A 14,367-nucleotide genomic window follows, 5' to 3' on the forward strand; every position below is an offset into this window, starting at 1 on the left:
AGGAAACAAAAGCAAAGATTCATGACATCTAGTTAGATTCAAAGGTTTTTGCATCTATGTATATGTATACTTACGGACATATGTATACTTACGGCTGATTCATGTAGATGTTTTGGCAGAAACTGACACAATTCTGTAAAGCAATTATCCTTCAATTAAAAATTAATTAATTAATTTTAAAAGGTTTTACACAACAAAGGAAACCATCGACAAAACTAAAAGACAACTTACTGAATGGGAGAAGATAGATATATGACTCATAAAGGGTTAACATCCAATATATAAAAACTCATCTAATATATATGCTCATCCAACTCAGTATCAAAAAAAAGGACTCAATTTAAAAATGGATAGAAGACCTGAATAAATACTTTTTCAAAGAAGACATACAGATGACCAACAGACACAGAAACAAATGCTCAACATACTAATTTTCAGAGAAAAGCAAGTCAAAACCACAAGATACCACCTGACACCTATCTGGATGGCTATCATCAAAAAAACCATAAGTAACAAATACGAGTGAGAATGTGGAGAAAAGGGAACCCTTGTACACTGACAATGGGAATGAATATAAGTTGGTGCAGCCACTGTGAGAAACTGTATGGAATTTCATCAAAAAACTAAAAATAGAACTACTGACCATACGACCCAGCAATTCCTTGCGCTTCCCTGGTGGTTCAAATGGAAAAGAATCTGCCTGCAATGCAGGAGACCAGCATTCGATCCCTGGGTCGGGAAGATCCCCTGGAGGAGGGAATGGCAACCCACTCCAGTATTCTTGCCTGGAGAATCCCATGGACAGAGGAGCCTGGCAGGCTACAGTCCATGGGGTCAGATATGACCGAGTGACTAACACATCGCTTCCAGCAATTCCACTCCTGGGTATTTTTCCAGACAAAACAAAAACACTCTTATGGATACCAGAGGGGAAGGTTGGGGTAAGGGATAGTTGGGAAGTTTGAGATAGACATATACACACTATTTTATTTACAATGGATAACCAGTCTGGTCCCAGCCAGGCCAACAAATTCGTGCCTTCGGCAGCAGCCTTTCTTTAGTGTGTGCAGAGACAGTGAGAGGCAGACCAGGAGGTTGAAGCTTTAAAGTCATGAATGGAGACCTGAAACGAATTAAAAATGTTGTCTGTGGATTCTGAAAGAAGTCACATGAAAGCCATCATCTAAAGATGTTGAGTGGAAGGATCTCTGTGATGAAACGTCCATACGTGGTGCAGTCTCAGCCTCGGTTTGAGGCTGAAAAGGATGCTCCAGGAGACACTACCTAGCGAGAGTGCCGTCGGCTGCCCTGGACCCAAGGCAAAATTTCTCTCGTGTGCAATTGAACAGGCTTGGGTGGAATGCTCTCGTTGCTTCCCCTGTCCTCCTCTTTGTTGTGCTAAGTGGTATTTAGCAGCTAAACAACAAGAGCAACAAGTGGCAGGGTTTTCACAGTGGCTCAGTGGTAAAGAACCCCGCCTGCAATGCAGGAGGCATGAGTTCAATCCCTGGGTCAGGAAGATCCCCTGGAGAAGAAAATGACAACCCACTGAAGTATGCCTGCCTGGGAAATCCTATGGACAGAGGAGGCTGGCAGTCTACTGTCTATGGGGTCACAAAAGAGTCGGACATGACTGAGCAACTAAACAACAAGTGACAAGGAGACTTTGAGATAAGTTTGTTTTCTTTGCTAGGTGCCTGCAGTGTGTAAAACAGAACTGAACTGCTTTGCCTGAAGCAAGTGAAACGATTCCTCTCCTAAAATAAACTATTAAATTTGTGATAAGTGAATAAAAAGGATAACCAACAAGGACCCACTGTATAGCACAGGGAACTCTGTTCAGTATTACATGGCAGCCTGGAGGGGAAGGGAGTTTGGGGGAGAATGTATACATGTATATGTATGGCTGAGTCCCTTTGCTGTCCACCTGAAACTATTACAACACTGTTAATTGCCTATACTTCAATATAAAATAAAACATTTAACAAACAAAAAACAAAAACACTAACTTGAAAAATAACATGTGCCCCCATGTTCCTAAGCAGCATTATGTACGACAGCTAAGACATGGAAGCAACCTGAATATCCATCAACAAATGAATAAAGAAGATGTGGAATACTACTCAACCATAAAAAAGAATAAACTTTCACAACCACATGGATGGACCTGGAAGGTATTAAGCTAAGTGAAATAATTCAGACAGAGAAAGACAAAGGCTTATATGTAGAATCTAAATAATAAAACAAATGAATGAATAATTTAAAAAAAAGGAGTTCCGTTTTGACGATTTTCAGGGTGACATTTCCTTCAGATCCCAATTAAATAAGTACTTAAAAAGAGTAAGTTCCTTATGTATTTTACATGAATCTGGCTGGGGTGTAAGAGGTTGGCTTTCTGACATTCTTTGTTTAGCCTGAGAAAAGACATTAGGCCAACCTCACTCACTCTACACAATTCAGTGTCTTTCAACTAAGCAGATCCCAGCATCTTTCTGGGAGGCAGAACTTGGGGGGCACTCTCCCAGTATCTCTCAACTGGGGACCAGGTACCTGTTACACACCATCAGATAAAACTCAGCATTATCAACCCCAAACTGGAAGATCTGAGAACCAGGAGAAACTTATCCCAATTTATCTGGACTCGCTGAGGACTGGCATGTACTTTCAAGGCTCCGGACCCTCACCGAGTTCCGGCCAAGGAGAGAAGCCAGCTCTGTCCTCCTCCACGGTCACCAAGGCAGCTGACCGAAAAACAAAAAGACACAACCAGAGAGCTGTGAGTTTCTGTTTTATCTGGGGCTTCCTGAGGACTTGACCCTGGGAGACGGCCTCTCAGAAATCACCGAGGGACTGCTCTGAAGTGGCCAAGGGCCTGGGGAGGTCGGTGTATATGGGATTTAGGTGAGGGGGGCGGGTACCGACACTCGAGCTCACGTTTTGGCAGAAGTTTGCTCCTGGTCACCAGCAATGGGTTTCTCTGTTCATGATTTTAGTCTGAGAAGACGTAAGAATCCAAACTCCTAAAAAAATTTATCTTGATAATGTTATAATATTGAGGCTTCCCTGGTGGTCTGGGGGTTAAGACTCTGTGCTCCCAATGAAGGGGGCAAGGGTTTGATCCCTGGATGGGGAACTAAGATTCCACATGACGCATGGTGGAGCCAAAAAAAAATGATAATATTATTAACTCTCTAAGGGCTCATTGTGCCTGTTTTTGCACCGTGCAGCCAAAAAACAAAACACGATAATATTGATAACTATCGAAGGACTAATTTTCCCTGTTTCTCAGAGCACAGATTGCCTCATCCTTATCTTCTTCCTAATTTCTTTTCAGGATTACTGTAGGTCAGTGACCACACGGGCAATGACTTGATTCGTGTAGAACTGGTGTGGGGAGGCCTCTGCCAGCTCCCAGCAGACGCCTTGAGTACTCTCCTAGGGCAGAGTTTTTCAAAGCCTAGAGTACAGTTGATAGAATACCTTCATGGTGATCACCTCTGACTTGTTTTTTAAAATACAGGTTTCACAGCCTCAATTATGGACCTGTTAAACCTGGAATTTCTGAGCAGGGGACAGCTACAGAGTCACATTCTAAACAGCAGGCTGCTGGCCAATCAATGTCACATGTGCATACTTTTTTCCTAAATTGCCTTGACCTCTGCTTCTCCCTTTTCTCTCCCCTCCATCCATCCCGGCCAGGACCAACTTCCCTTCCCCTTTCTGCACCCTCCCTCTCCACCCCAGCTCCCCGCAAATGGCCAAAGTCTCCTGGTGAGGCAATCTCTCTATCCTTGGTTCCTTCCTTTCCACGCTGAGTGATGGCTTTTTTATCTCCCAATGATGAAACACAGCCTTCAGCTGGAGGTATTTAAGGCACAGAAATGCACCGTCTGGCCACAGCTGCAGGGCCTGAGGCCACAACCCTGACAGGCTGAGGAAGGACAGGAGCAGCCATCCTCCAGGACCAGAGGCCACGGCAGGAGCCCTCAGCATCCCCCGCCGGACTCCACACCTGCTCCTACTGCCAGGAAAGATGTTCCTCGCCACGTTTAAGCTGTGTGCCGGGAGCTCCTACAGACACATGCGCAGCATGAAGGGTGAGCTCCCGAGGACCTCATCTGGGTGGCCAGGAGCTCAGCAGGGTCTAATGGGGAAAGGGCACAGCTCTTGGGCAGGCCACTCAGGATCTGGCCCCAGCCGTGCCTCTCATGGAGGCAGCCTGGGCAGGCCTCTCGCCTTTTGCACCTCAACACCCCCCACCCCCACTGAAGAATTGAGCTGGACATGAAGGCGCCTTCCAGGCTCGATCACCCCTGGCCTCCCCTGCAGGGCTCCAAGCTGTCTTGGCTTCTGCCTGACTCTGCCCTCTTTTAGGACGGGTGCCAAGGGTGCCAGGGAAATCTGGCCACAGTGGCGGAGGTGGGGAGCCCAGACTCCAAGCCCCCGTGTTTGCAAGCCTGAGAGCTGATGGGCAGGAGAGGGAGAGAAGAAAAAGAAAGGGGAGTAGGGCAAGAGCACGTGGGGGGGGGTTGGGGGGCTCTTTATCAGCATCATACAGTCAGGAGGTGGAAATCAGTTCCTGCAGGACCCAGAGTCATTTGAGCCAATCCCTTCAAGGGACCACAGAGCAATCTAAATGAGTCCTTTCCAATTACATTGGGCTCACCAGGCTACTGTTTAGATAGAAGCTGCCCTTGGAAGACCTGCACCGGCATGGGACTATTCTCCCTAAATCAGAAAGAACCCCGCCCCCCAACAGGCACATGGAGCAGTTATTCTCATAGACCTCAGGGGATGGGGTGTCTGCAACAGTGGGATGTTTTGGTTGGGCAACTTCAGCCAGCCTGGGTGTGGCCCCCGCCTCCAGGTGGGACCAGTGAGACAGAAGGCAGGTTTCTGGGCCCTGGAGTCATCCCTCTGGGAATCCTTCCTGATCAAGTCACTTTCCCTCCAGGCCACCTTCCTCCTCTGTGATGAGAGGAAGGGTGGAAGGGTCCGTTTCTAAGAGGCTTTCCTGCTCCTAAGCAACAATTTCCCTCCGTTTCTGGCAGGGCTGCGGCAGCAGGCTGTGCTGGCCATCGGCCAGGAGCTGAACCGGAGGGCACTGGGGGGCCCGGCTCCAGCTGTGTGGATTAACCAGGTTCGGCGTCGCAGCTCTCTGCTAGGTAAGAGCTGAGGTTTCTGGGCTTCTGCCAGTGGCAGGGGGCTCCCGGGTGCAAGCGTGTGTGTGGCTGTGGTCTCCCAGATCCCGTCCCCTCACTCCCTCTATGGGAATGGCGTTGTTCACAGCCAGATCCCTGTGTCTAACTCAACCTGTGACTGGGACCTTGTGACTTTGGTCTGGGCTCTTCAAGGATCCAAAGGGTGAAACTGGCAGGAGGCTAGAAGTTCAGCGTCTCCTTGGCTTTGCATCCAGGTTCTCAGCTGGAAGACCCTCTCTACAGCGACCAAGAGCTGGCCTATATCCAGCAGGGAGAGGAGGCCATGCAGAGGGCCCTGGGCATCCTCAGAGACCAGGAGGGCTGGAAGAAGGAGAGCCGGCAGGTAAGGGGGCCATGGAGAAGCCCACACCTCCTCGCTGTTACCGTGCCATCCTCAAGGCCACCTACAGTCTCTGCTCCTCTCAGAAGTCCAGCCTCGAGCAGTAAGTCACTGGGCAGCAGGCAGTTGTTTTTTTTCCCTTTTTAATTTGGCTGCCCTCGGTCTTCATTGCTGGGAGCGCCTCATTGCTTTCTCTAGTTGCGGCGAGCAGGGGTTGCTCTCTAGTTACGGCACGTGGGCTTCTCCTGGCCATGGCGTCTATCACTGCAGAGCACAGGCTCCAGGGCGTGCGAGCTTCAGGAGTTGCATCTACTGGGCTGTGGAGCTGCAGGCTCAATGGTCGTGATGCACGGGCTTGGTTGCCCCCGGCATGTGGGATTTTCCCCAAACCAGGGATCGAACCTGTGTCTCTTGCATTGGCAGGCGGATTCTTTACCACTGAGCCACCAGGGAAGCCCCAGTAAGCAGTTTGAATTCTCGTTCCCCAAGAATATACCCCAGTTACCCCCGTCCTCCATCAAAGATGTTCTGGAGACGTGCGTTTGAGAAAAGCTGTCCCCGTGTCCTTAGCTCCCCTCCAGGATGCGCTGTACACCCATTCAGACCATGCAGTAGGGACTCTAGGGTCAGGAGAGGCCTCATCCCCTGGTCAGAAGTTCCAGGGCCGAAGCGCTCTTAGCCCACCTCCTGGCTGACCTTGCAGGGGTGACCTGGGCTCACCTGTGACAGGGCTGGCCTGGAGTACAGAGGGCCAAGGCCCCCTGGTGTGCCCCGCTCCGAGCACGGCCCTTTCACGGGGCGCTGGGAACAAGGCGCAGGTCAAAGGCCGATGGCTCTACCGAGACTTGGCTCTATTCCCGCGGCAAGTTCACAAGCTGCCCACTGGCCAAGTTCAGGCGAGGTCTCTCCTTCTCCAGGTTCTCTGTGTTAACAGACTACGAGTTTGGGAGTCAGGAAATCTGGGACCTGGGCCCAGGAATGCTCTTGCTAAGAGTCCTGAGGCATCTCGCTGACCTTCTCTGGCCATACATCCTTCTGGTGTAAAATGAGGGATTGGACTGAAAAAAAAAAAAAAAAAAAAAACCACCTCTGTGAAATTAGCTGCTTGCAGACCACTTTCTTCACTCCCAAATGAATCTCTCGCTCAGGATCTTTGAGCTTCTGAAGTCAAGTAAGGGCCTTCTCAGGTGGACCTACCCACCCCTGTCAACATTTACCCCCAAGATGTGGGAGGACTCTGTAGTGAAACATGGTCATTTTCTCCAAGTTAATCTCAATCAAAAACCTAATGCAGGTTTCTTGAAAATCTTACAAAATAATTCTGATTTTTATCTAGACAAATAAATACATATCAGTATTTAAGAAAATACATTGATCCTCAAGAAAAAAGGGCCCAGGGGACAGGCAGGCTACCTCTCCAGTCCACAGCAGATGAAAAAGGCTGGTGGCAGGAAATAGGACCTCCTCTGCCTTTATCAAAGACGGTTCCAGGCTCCTTCAGGTTCAGCCTAGAGCTCCCCTGGCTGTTCCCCCCTGCCTTGCCAGGCACAGTCTGTGTCCTACGCTGGGAATATTTTCCTCTACCATTTCCCCGGGGCTCCTCTCTCCTCACCCACAGGCCAACGGGGACGAGGTGCTGAGTAAAGTGATCCCCGACGTGGGCAAGGTATTCCGGTTGGAGGTGGTGGTGGACCAGCCCATGGAGAGGCTTTACGAAGAGCTTGTGGAGCGCATGGAGGCCATGGGCGAGTGGAACCCCAATGTCAAGGAGATCAAGGTGGGGAGGGCCAGTAGGAAGGGGGCTGCAGCCAGCTGGGGGTGGTGCCTCCCCCCCTACCTGGCTGAGTAGTGTCTCTGGTTCCCTGTGGCCTGGCAGGTCCTGCAGAAGATTGGACAAGACACGGTCATCACTCACGAGCTGGCCGCAGAGGCAGCAGGAAACCTCGTGGGGCCCCGAGACTTCGTGAGTGTGCGCTGTACCAGGCGCCGGGGCTCCATGTGCGTGCTGGCTGGCACGGCCACACTCTGCGAGGAGGTGCCCCAGCAGAAGGGTGTCATCAGGTAATACTGGCAGCAGCCCCCAAAGCTCCCAGTAATTTATCTAGCTGGGCCGGGTCTTAGTTGCAGCACGTGGGAATCTAATTCCCTAACCAGGGATCGAACCCAGGTCCCCTGCACCGGCAACATGGAGTCTTAGCCACTGGACCACCAGGGAAGCCCCAAAGCTCTCCCTTTTCTAACACAGCCTGGGGACATGTGCCTGCCAAGTGTGGGATGAATCCCCGGCTTCAAAGATCCAACCCTTGGTTCCTACCCTCCCTCTTATTTTCCATAGCAGGGGAGGAAGACAAGGTTGGCCAAACTTTTTTTTTTTTTTTTTGGCCAAACTTCTATAGCCAGGTTGCCCTGACCCTCCCAGCAAGTTTAAGAACCTTAGTAATTTTCTAAAACCAGAGGTAGGGCTGCTGTTTAGCTGGTATGCTCAGGTCCGACTGTAATATTGATGAGAACAGAGTCCGTACCACTTAGAACACAGTTGCTATCGTAGTTTCCTGGGGCCCCCAGCACCACCCTGGACCCTTTCCTGACCTCCCCGTTATCCCAACTGAGAGGCTCTGCAGGCCTCCAGGCTCCAGCTGGCCTTTGTTCTGACGAGCTGGTGACCCTGCCAACTGTTAAATTTCACCCTTGGCAAATAGCACTTCTCCGATGAGACTTAAAAAAAGATGAGGTCCATGAGGAATGTAGGTAATATAACTAGCCAGCATTCAAGAACTTGGGCTTGTTCTCTTGACCTGATGTGTCTTCACCTGGCAGAGCTGAGCACGGCCCCACCTGCATGGTGCTCCGCCCCCTGGCTGGAAGTCCCTCAAGGACCAAACTCACCTGGCTGCTCAGCATTGACCTCAAGGTAAGGGGCACGGGAGGGGGCCAAGGCGGTGGTGTGAAAAGAAGGCTCTTACCCCTACCACCGGTTTCCCCGGTGGCTCAGATGGTACAGAATCCGCCTGCAATGCGGGAGACCTGGACTCAGTCCCTGGGTGGGGAAGATCCTCTGGAGAAGGGAATGGCTACCCACTCCAGTATTCTTGCCTGGAGAACTCCATGGACAGAGTCTGGTGGGCTCCAGTCCATGGGTTTGTAAAGACTAGGACACCACTAACAACTAACCACTAGCAACTAACACAGCCCTCCCACATCAGCCCACAAGAACATGAAGAGTTCTCCATTTTGAAAGAAGCAGACTGCTGCAGCGGGAACAAACTTGAGTGATGGCCTGCTATTCCATCATCTCAGAAGCCTGCAATGGCTCCCTCTTACTCCCCCCCCACCCCTTACTTTTCTTATCAAATTTCATCTCAGTAGTTATTTTAGAAAGAAGGAAACTTAGGCCCCCAAAGATATGGTAGCTAGCTCAGGGTCACACCATAGGGAAGACAGGGCTGGAATCTGTCTGGGCAACAAATCCTGTGCTTCTGACATGGTCCTGACAGCAGGGCAGTAAAGCAGTCTTCCAGCCCCTGAGAGGGCGCACCTCCTAACAGGGCTGCAAGACCAAGCCTAGGCAACCCACCAGGTGTGTGATAGGGACCGGCGGTGTCTAGGGTGGGACGTCAATCACAAGATGGCCAAATTCTTCTAACTTTGACTCTAGGGATGGCTGCCGAAGACCATCATCAACCAGGTCCTCTCGCAGACCCAGGTGGATTTTGCTAATCACCTGCGCAAGCGCCTGGAGTCCTGCCCCGCTCTTGAAGCCAGGTGTTGAAGGCCAGCCTGCTGCTCCACCGGCTCCCAGCTGAATGGGTTTGCAGGCTCACAAGGAGGTCCCTGCTGGGAGCCTACAAATCTGTTAAAGATCTTATCTAAGGACGGTGGGATGGGGTGGTGGTGGTGTTTTCAATAAGATACTACAGCTCAGATGGGTAACATTTTAGTATCAAGAGAATGGGGACAAGGCTGTTCTAACTTCATTCACTGATGAGCTGTAAAATGAAGCTTAAGGGTCTCAAAATGCTTGTGAAACTTTTTTTTTGTGAAACTTTCTTCTGGGTCCTGACAGTGTCTACCTAAAAATATCTTGAAAATGCTACTAGTTAGGGAACACAAGGATCAGGTCATCAAGCTTGAGGAGGTCAAGAGGTCTGCGGGCAACGTGTGCAGACAGAGATCTTATACAGGGCCTCCTGCAACCCTCTGCTCCTCTACCAAGTGGGTGGACAGCTGCACCAGGCAAGCAGCTTTCAGAGCAGATGGCTTTTAGAACTCTAGTTCAAGTGACCTTACGAAAAAATACAGAACTAATTATTAGACTGATTCCTGTACTTCTTCCATGACAGGAGTCAGAATAAAGAATTGTAACTCACATAAAAACTTCGTTAGTCTGTGCCTGATTTAAAATTCTACTCTTTTAAAATCCATGCTAGTAAATGGCAAGCTCATACTAAAGGAGCCGTGGATAAAGATTTTAATTAGTTAAATTAAATCTCTTACTTCATTCAAAGGAAAAACTCCAGGGGACTTAAGTCTTCCAATTATGTAGGATCTGTTACCAGAATCTTTCATAAAAATTTAATTTGGACAATAAGCACAAGACTAAATCAGTTCTTAAAAGAACTCTACAGCTGGTAGCTGATTAATGGGCATTGGAAGATGAAAATTTTTATTTACCTAATCAGGACAGAACCAAAAGCGAGTGACTAGGAGAAAATAAAAAAGCAAGTTTTACTACTTCCCCATTAGTTGCTTGTTTAGATCTGAAAAGGGAAATCAATCTTAAGTTTGGAGTCTATTCTGTCCTCTTAGCTTGACTTGGGGCTGCCAATTTCTCTGCTTTAACAGGTCAACGTCTTACTATATTGGAGGAGATGGCTGGAAGGTATGTTAGCATGACAGCAAAATCCCTTTCCAAGGTCTGAGAATTGGTGCTCTAAACATCTAAATTGAGATGGGGTTATCTGGCTAAAATACTTATGCAGGATGAAAATCCAACCATTATCACCTGAAGTGTTTCCATTCCAGTGCTAACAGCATTAATGATTTACACCATATGGAAAGTCATGCTAGTTAATTTATTGAACAAATTAGCAGTGGCAGAAATGCTGGTATTTATTGAGGCATTTAGACTGTACAACTGATACAGGTATTTATTAATATTTATTCTGTTTCTTAGTAGTCTGTTTTTGGCATAGATGAAATTACGTTTATCCAGCCTGGAAGCTTCAGAGTGAGAAGAAATAATTGTGGAAGTATTTCTAGAACCGAATTCTCCACTCCCAGCTAAGAGAAAGGGTTGCTTGTTGAAAGGTGTGCACAGCAACACTTGCTCTGGTTCCAAGAGAATAGGCTGACAGTGAAGAAACGGGCTTTCAACACACACCATGTTTGCCTTTTTCAAACTATGCAACTGTGTCTTTGAGGGGCCTGGGGAGATCTTTTCTCACTTGTTTTTCATTGGAATAAAATGAGTTGTCAGTGATGACCTGCTTACAGAGACTGTTTTACATAGAACTGTATGAAAAGTGCGTACTCCTGCAGCCCTTCAAATGAACCCTATCACACGTGCACACAATACGATGCATAAACAGGTAAAACCATTATTTCTATAACCGCCAATTTATGAAAGTGAAATGTACAAAACCCTGATTTCATCATTTAAATAGAAGAGTGGGTACACAACTTTTTTTACACGTCATTTATATGGTCACTTGTATTACAAAAAATTTACCCCCAGCTTCCTCTAAATAACACCACCCTCATTTACACAGAGTTCTTCACACTCTGGGTTCCAAAGCTTTAAAACCACTTCTGCTCTGTAACACCCACCACCAACGAACAGACCTCAGCCTGATTCTGTTGGGTTTCCTGTTAGGAAGTAGAATGACCAAAACAAAGAACCTCTGTGATTCATTAGGAGACAAATAATCAAAGCTTCTGCATTGATACAAACAGTTGCTTGAAATTTGGGGAATTTCTTCAACAGCCATAATATACGGTGATCCTTGGCAACCTATTACTGGCCTCTTGGTGAACCACCCTACCTATTAACCTAGGTAGAAGTTACATGCAGGGGAGTCTGCAGCAATCCTGGAAGGACTGCCCTGCCGCTGATTAAGGACTCCATGCCGCCACTGCAGAGGGCACGGGTCCAATCCCTGGTCGGGGAAGTTCTGCAAGCTGTCGTGTGGCCCCCAGCAAAAACGCTGGGGGCGGGTGCAGTGAGAATAGGGAAGCACACAGTGGCCCCAGGGGTAAGGCTCATTCTTACATTTCAGTTTTTAGTCTTCTGAAAACTGCCCCCCTCACTTTTAAATATTTACTTGGCTGCGCCAGGTCTTCGTGCAGCACACAGGATCTTAAGTTACGGCAGACAGAATCTTATAGTTGGGGTAGGTGGGCTCTAGTTCCCTAACCAGGGATCCAACCGGGGCCCCTGCCTTGGGAGCTTGGAGTCTTAGCCACCAGACCACCAGGGGAGTCCCTGAAACCTGCCCTTTAATCATCAGCTAATACAAAGGAAGGGAAGCAAGGCAGGAAGACAATGCACACAGATCAACAGCCAAGTTCAAGCTGGAGTGAGACCATGAGCCCTGTGAAGTTCCATCTGCCTTTGGAAGTCTGGTTTCCCAGGCAGACGGGGTGGCTGAGCTGGCGGGGCGGAGACAGAAACCTGCCTCTTTTCATCAAGGCTGGCTCCTTAGGGCTCCCACTTTCCCAACATGGTCAGCACGTGGACCCCAACCTGAAAGGGAAGCAAAGTGCCACACACGCGAAGACAAGTTTTATTTGGGAAGAGCTTCTCACTGTTAAAGCTGCAAGCAAGTGCCTTTCACAATGACAGTCCTATGGACCTAGTAGTTTCAGAGATCCCAGTGTTCAAAGGTTCATCTCAAACTTAAAAGCACACCCACACCAAAAGGAAAGCATTTTTAGACTCCTGTGGAATGTAGTCGTGGATTCCAGCTCTTCTCAGAAACAGGCCCACTGCTTCCCGGGAACCAGGTGGGAGGCAGGCAATGCCCACAGAAGGAAATGTCTCTAAATAAGTTAGCTACTGGACGAGACAAGCCGTCCTCCGAAAACACAGGAAGCAGCTCGTCTCAGCTGCTGGGATGTGTGGCACAGTCCTTTGCACGGGGCGCTTATGGGATCCCAGGGCGGCAGCTGTTGGGGTGTGCTGTCCACAGGGAAGCCATCCTGGAAGGGCGAGTAACGAAGGGCAGGGATCTCTCCCCGTCCCACTCGGCCTTCACCTTACTACAGCAGAAGCCCTGCTCTGTGGGTTCAGGAAAACTTGCAACAGTTAAAAAACAAAACAAAACCCCCCTCATACAATTCCCCAGAAAGTCTGTCTGCAAAGAGAAAGGGACTTGGTCAGGGCTCCCACGGGGGGCTCCGCCTCCCATCCACTTCCGTCTCCACGTGATACAAGACATCAGCCAGAGTGTGCTCCACCACGGCGCCCCAGCCCATGTCACTCATCTGCGGGGGGACAAGGGACAGAGATTGAGGTGAGACGAGAGCAGCGGCGGTGGGAAGTAACAGAGACGAGGATGCTCGCAGTGGGGCTCGGGTACTCACAGGGCGGTACGTGAGATCCTTTGGCGGGTACTTGAAGCATGGTCCAAAGTTTATGGAGACCTGGGACAAATTCAATCCAAGCAGACATGAAGAAAGAGAAGAAAGTAGTGAAAACCTTAGCGTGATAAGGGAGGCTTTTAAAAGTAGCCGTGATATTCAGAGTACAACAGGAACAAAAGATATACATTAATAATTGCTAAAAGTGGTCAAGGCATCAAGAATTAGGTAAACAGACTTTGCTGATTTCTGTTTATAACCTAGATTTTCTTGTATGACTTCAGCAGTGGCTACTGACAGGTAAAAGGACATGGAAACTTCCAGACGTTGCCTTTGCAAAATTTTTTTTAAACTGGCTCTAATGATAAGTCTCCTTCATGCTGAATCATATTTAAAAAAGAAATTCACTATAAGCAACAGTTACTGATGATGTTAGGTTATCATGACACATAACAGCAAATTGATTTATGCATGTAAACACCTTATATCCTTTACACTGAACAACACAGACCACGCAGCACATCCAGAGGAAAGGTGTGGAGCACAGTAACCAGGAGATCTTTATCCACGCAAACACTTCCTAAAGGGCTCAACTGTTTCTGGAACAGGAGGAATACGCTGCCTTCTCACTCCTAGGCGTTTCACATGTCCTTCTAGAACCCGACTCATGGCTCTTGGACCACGACGGCTCACCCATCTCTCTCGAGCTGTGTTTGCAGGACGAACAGAGGGTACGTACCGTGCAGCTCTTGTACAGGGAGATGGCCGGAAAGTAAACCCCCTCAAAAATGTCTTTGTAAGCCACACCTTGATTGACACCATTTTTATAAAAAATTATCTGAAACGGAAACCATGGTTTTACTTCAGAATTTCAAAAAAGAACACACTAAAACAAACCCTGCTGGAGGACACTTTACTAGCGGTTTGGGGGCGGCCCATCTAAGGAATTCCAAGAATAGCATACAGCTCCTTTAATAGCAATAGCTGACACTTATGTAATACCTTAGGTTTTTTCACTGCATACCTACATGCATTGTTGTATCTGTCGCTCACATTTATCTGTTTCTGAATTTCTATGCTACTTACACCAAATAGTTCCACTTTCTGTTATTCATTATATTTATACAAAGCAGCTGGCCTTCCACTGGCCCCTTGAAGCGACACCCTTTTAAGCTTATTTATTTGTCCCCTTCCCTTGCCTCAGGTCCTCCCTTCTGCACTTCTACTATGAAAATCTCGCAGATCTTC

The 14,367-nt window shown here is 48.4% G+C and overlaps 2 protein-coding genes across 4 annotated transcripts in view; one reads left to right on the forward strand and one right to left on the reverse strand.

The window, feature by feature from the left end:
* STAR (steroidogenic acute regulatory protein) overlaps nt 1–11,020 on the forward strand; it is a 27,598-nt gene extending 16,578 nt beyond the window's left edge. The window contains exons 2-8 of the mRNA XM_020876232.2: nt 3,852–4,097; nt 5,052–5,165; nt 5,417–5,544; nt 7,160–7,318; nt 7,418–7,602; nt 8,359–8,452; nt 9,197–11,020. Of these exons, the coding sequence (XP_020731891.1) occupies nt 4,034–4,097; nt 5,052–5,165; nt 5,417–5,544; nt 7,160–7,318; nt 7,418–7,602; nt 8,359–8,452; nt 9,197–9,310 (858 nt within the window). The 5' untranslated portion in view covers nt 3,852–4,033 and the 3' untranslated portion in view covers nt 9,311–11,020. The remainder of the gene's footprint in view (nt 1–3,851; nt 4,098–5,051; nt 5,166–5,416; nt 5,545–7,159; nt 7,319–7,417; nt 7,603–8,358; nt 8,453–9,196) is intronic.
* A 1,280-nt stretch (nt 11,021–12,300) lies between these two features.
* Nucleotides 12,301–14,367, reverse strand: part of ASH2L (ASH2 like, histone lysine methyltransferase complex subunit) — a 29,855-nt gene continuing 27,788 nt past the window's right edge. For all 3 annotated transcript variants that reach the window (XM_070459891.1, XM_020876226.2, XM_070459892.1), the window contains 3 exons: nt 13,859–13,957; nt 13,123–13,182; nt 12,301–13,023 (listed from right to left, as the gene is read on the reverse strand). In XM_070459891.1, the coding sequence (XP_070315992.1) occupies nt 12,916–13,023; nt 13,123–13,182; nt 13,859–13,957 (267 nt within the window). In that variant the 3' untranslated portion in view covers nt 12,301–12,915. The remainder of the gene's footprint in view (nt 13,024–13,122; nt 13,183–13,858; nt 13,958–14,367) is intronic.

The sequence above is a fragment of the Odocoileus virginianus genome, chromosome 32 (assembly GCF_023699985.2).
Source record: "Odocoileus virginianus isolate 20LAN1187 ecotype Illinois chromosome 32, Ovbor_1.2, whole genome shotgun sequence".
In the NCBI taxonomy this organism is placed as follows: Eukaryota; Metazoa; Chordata; class Mammalia; order Artiodactyla; family Cervidae; genus Odocoileus; species Odocoileus virginianus.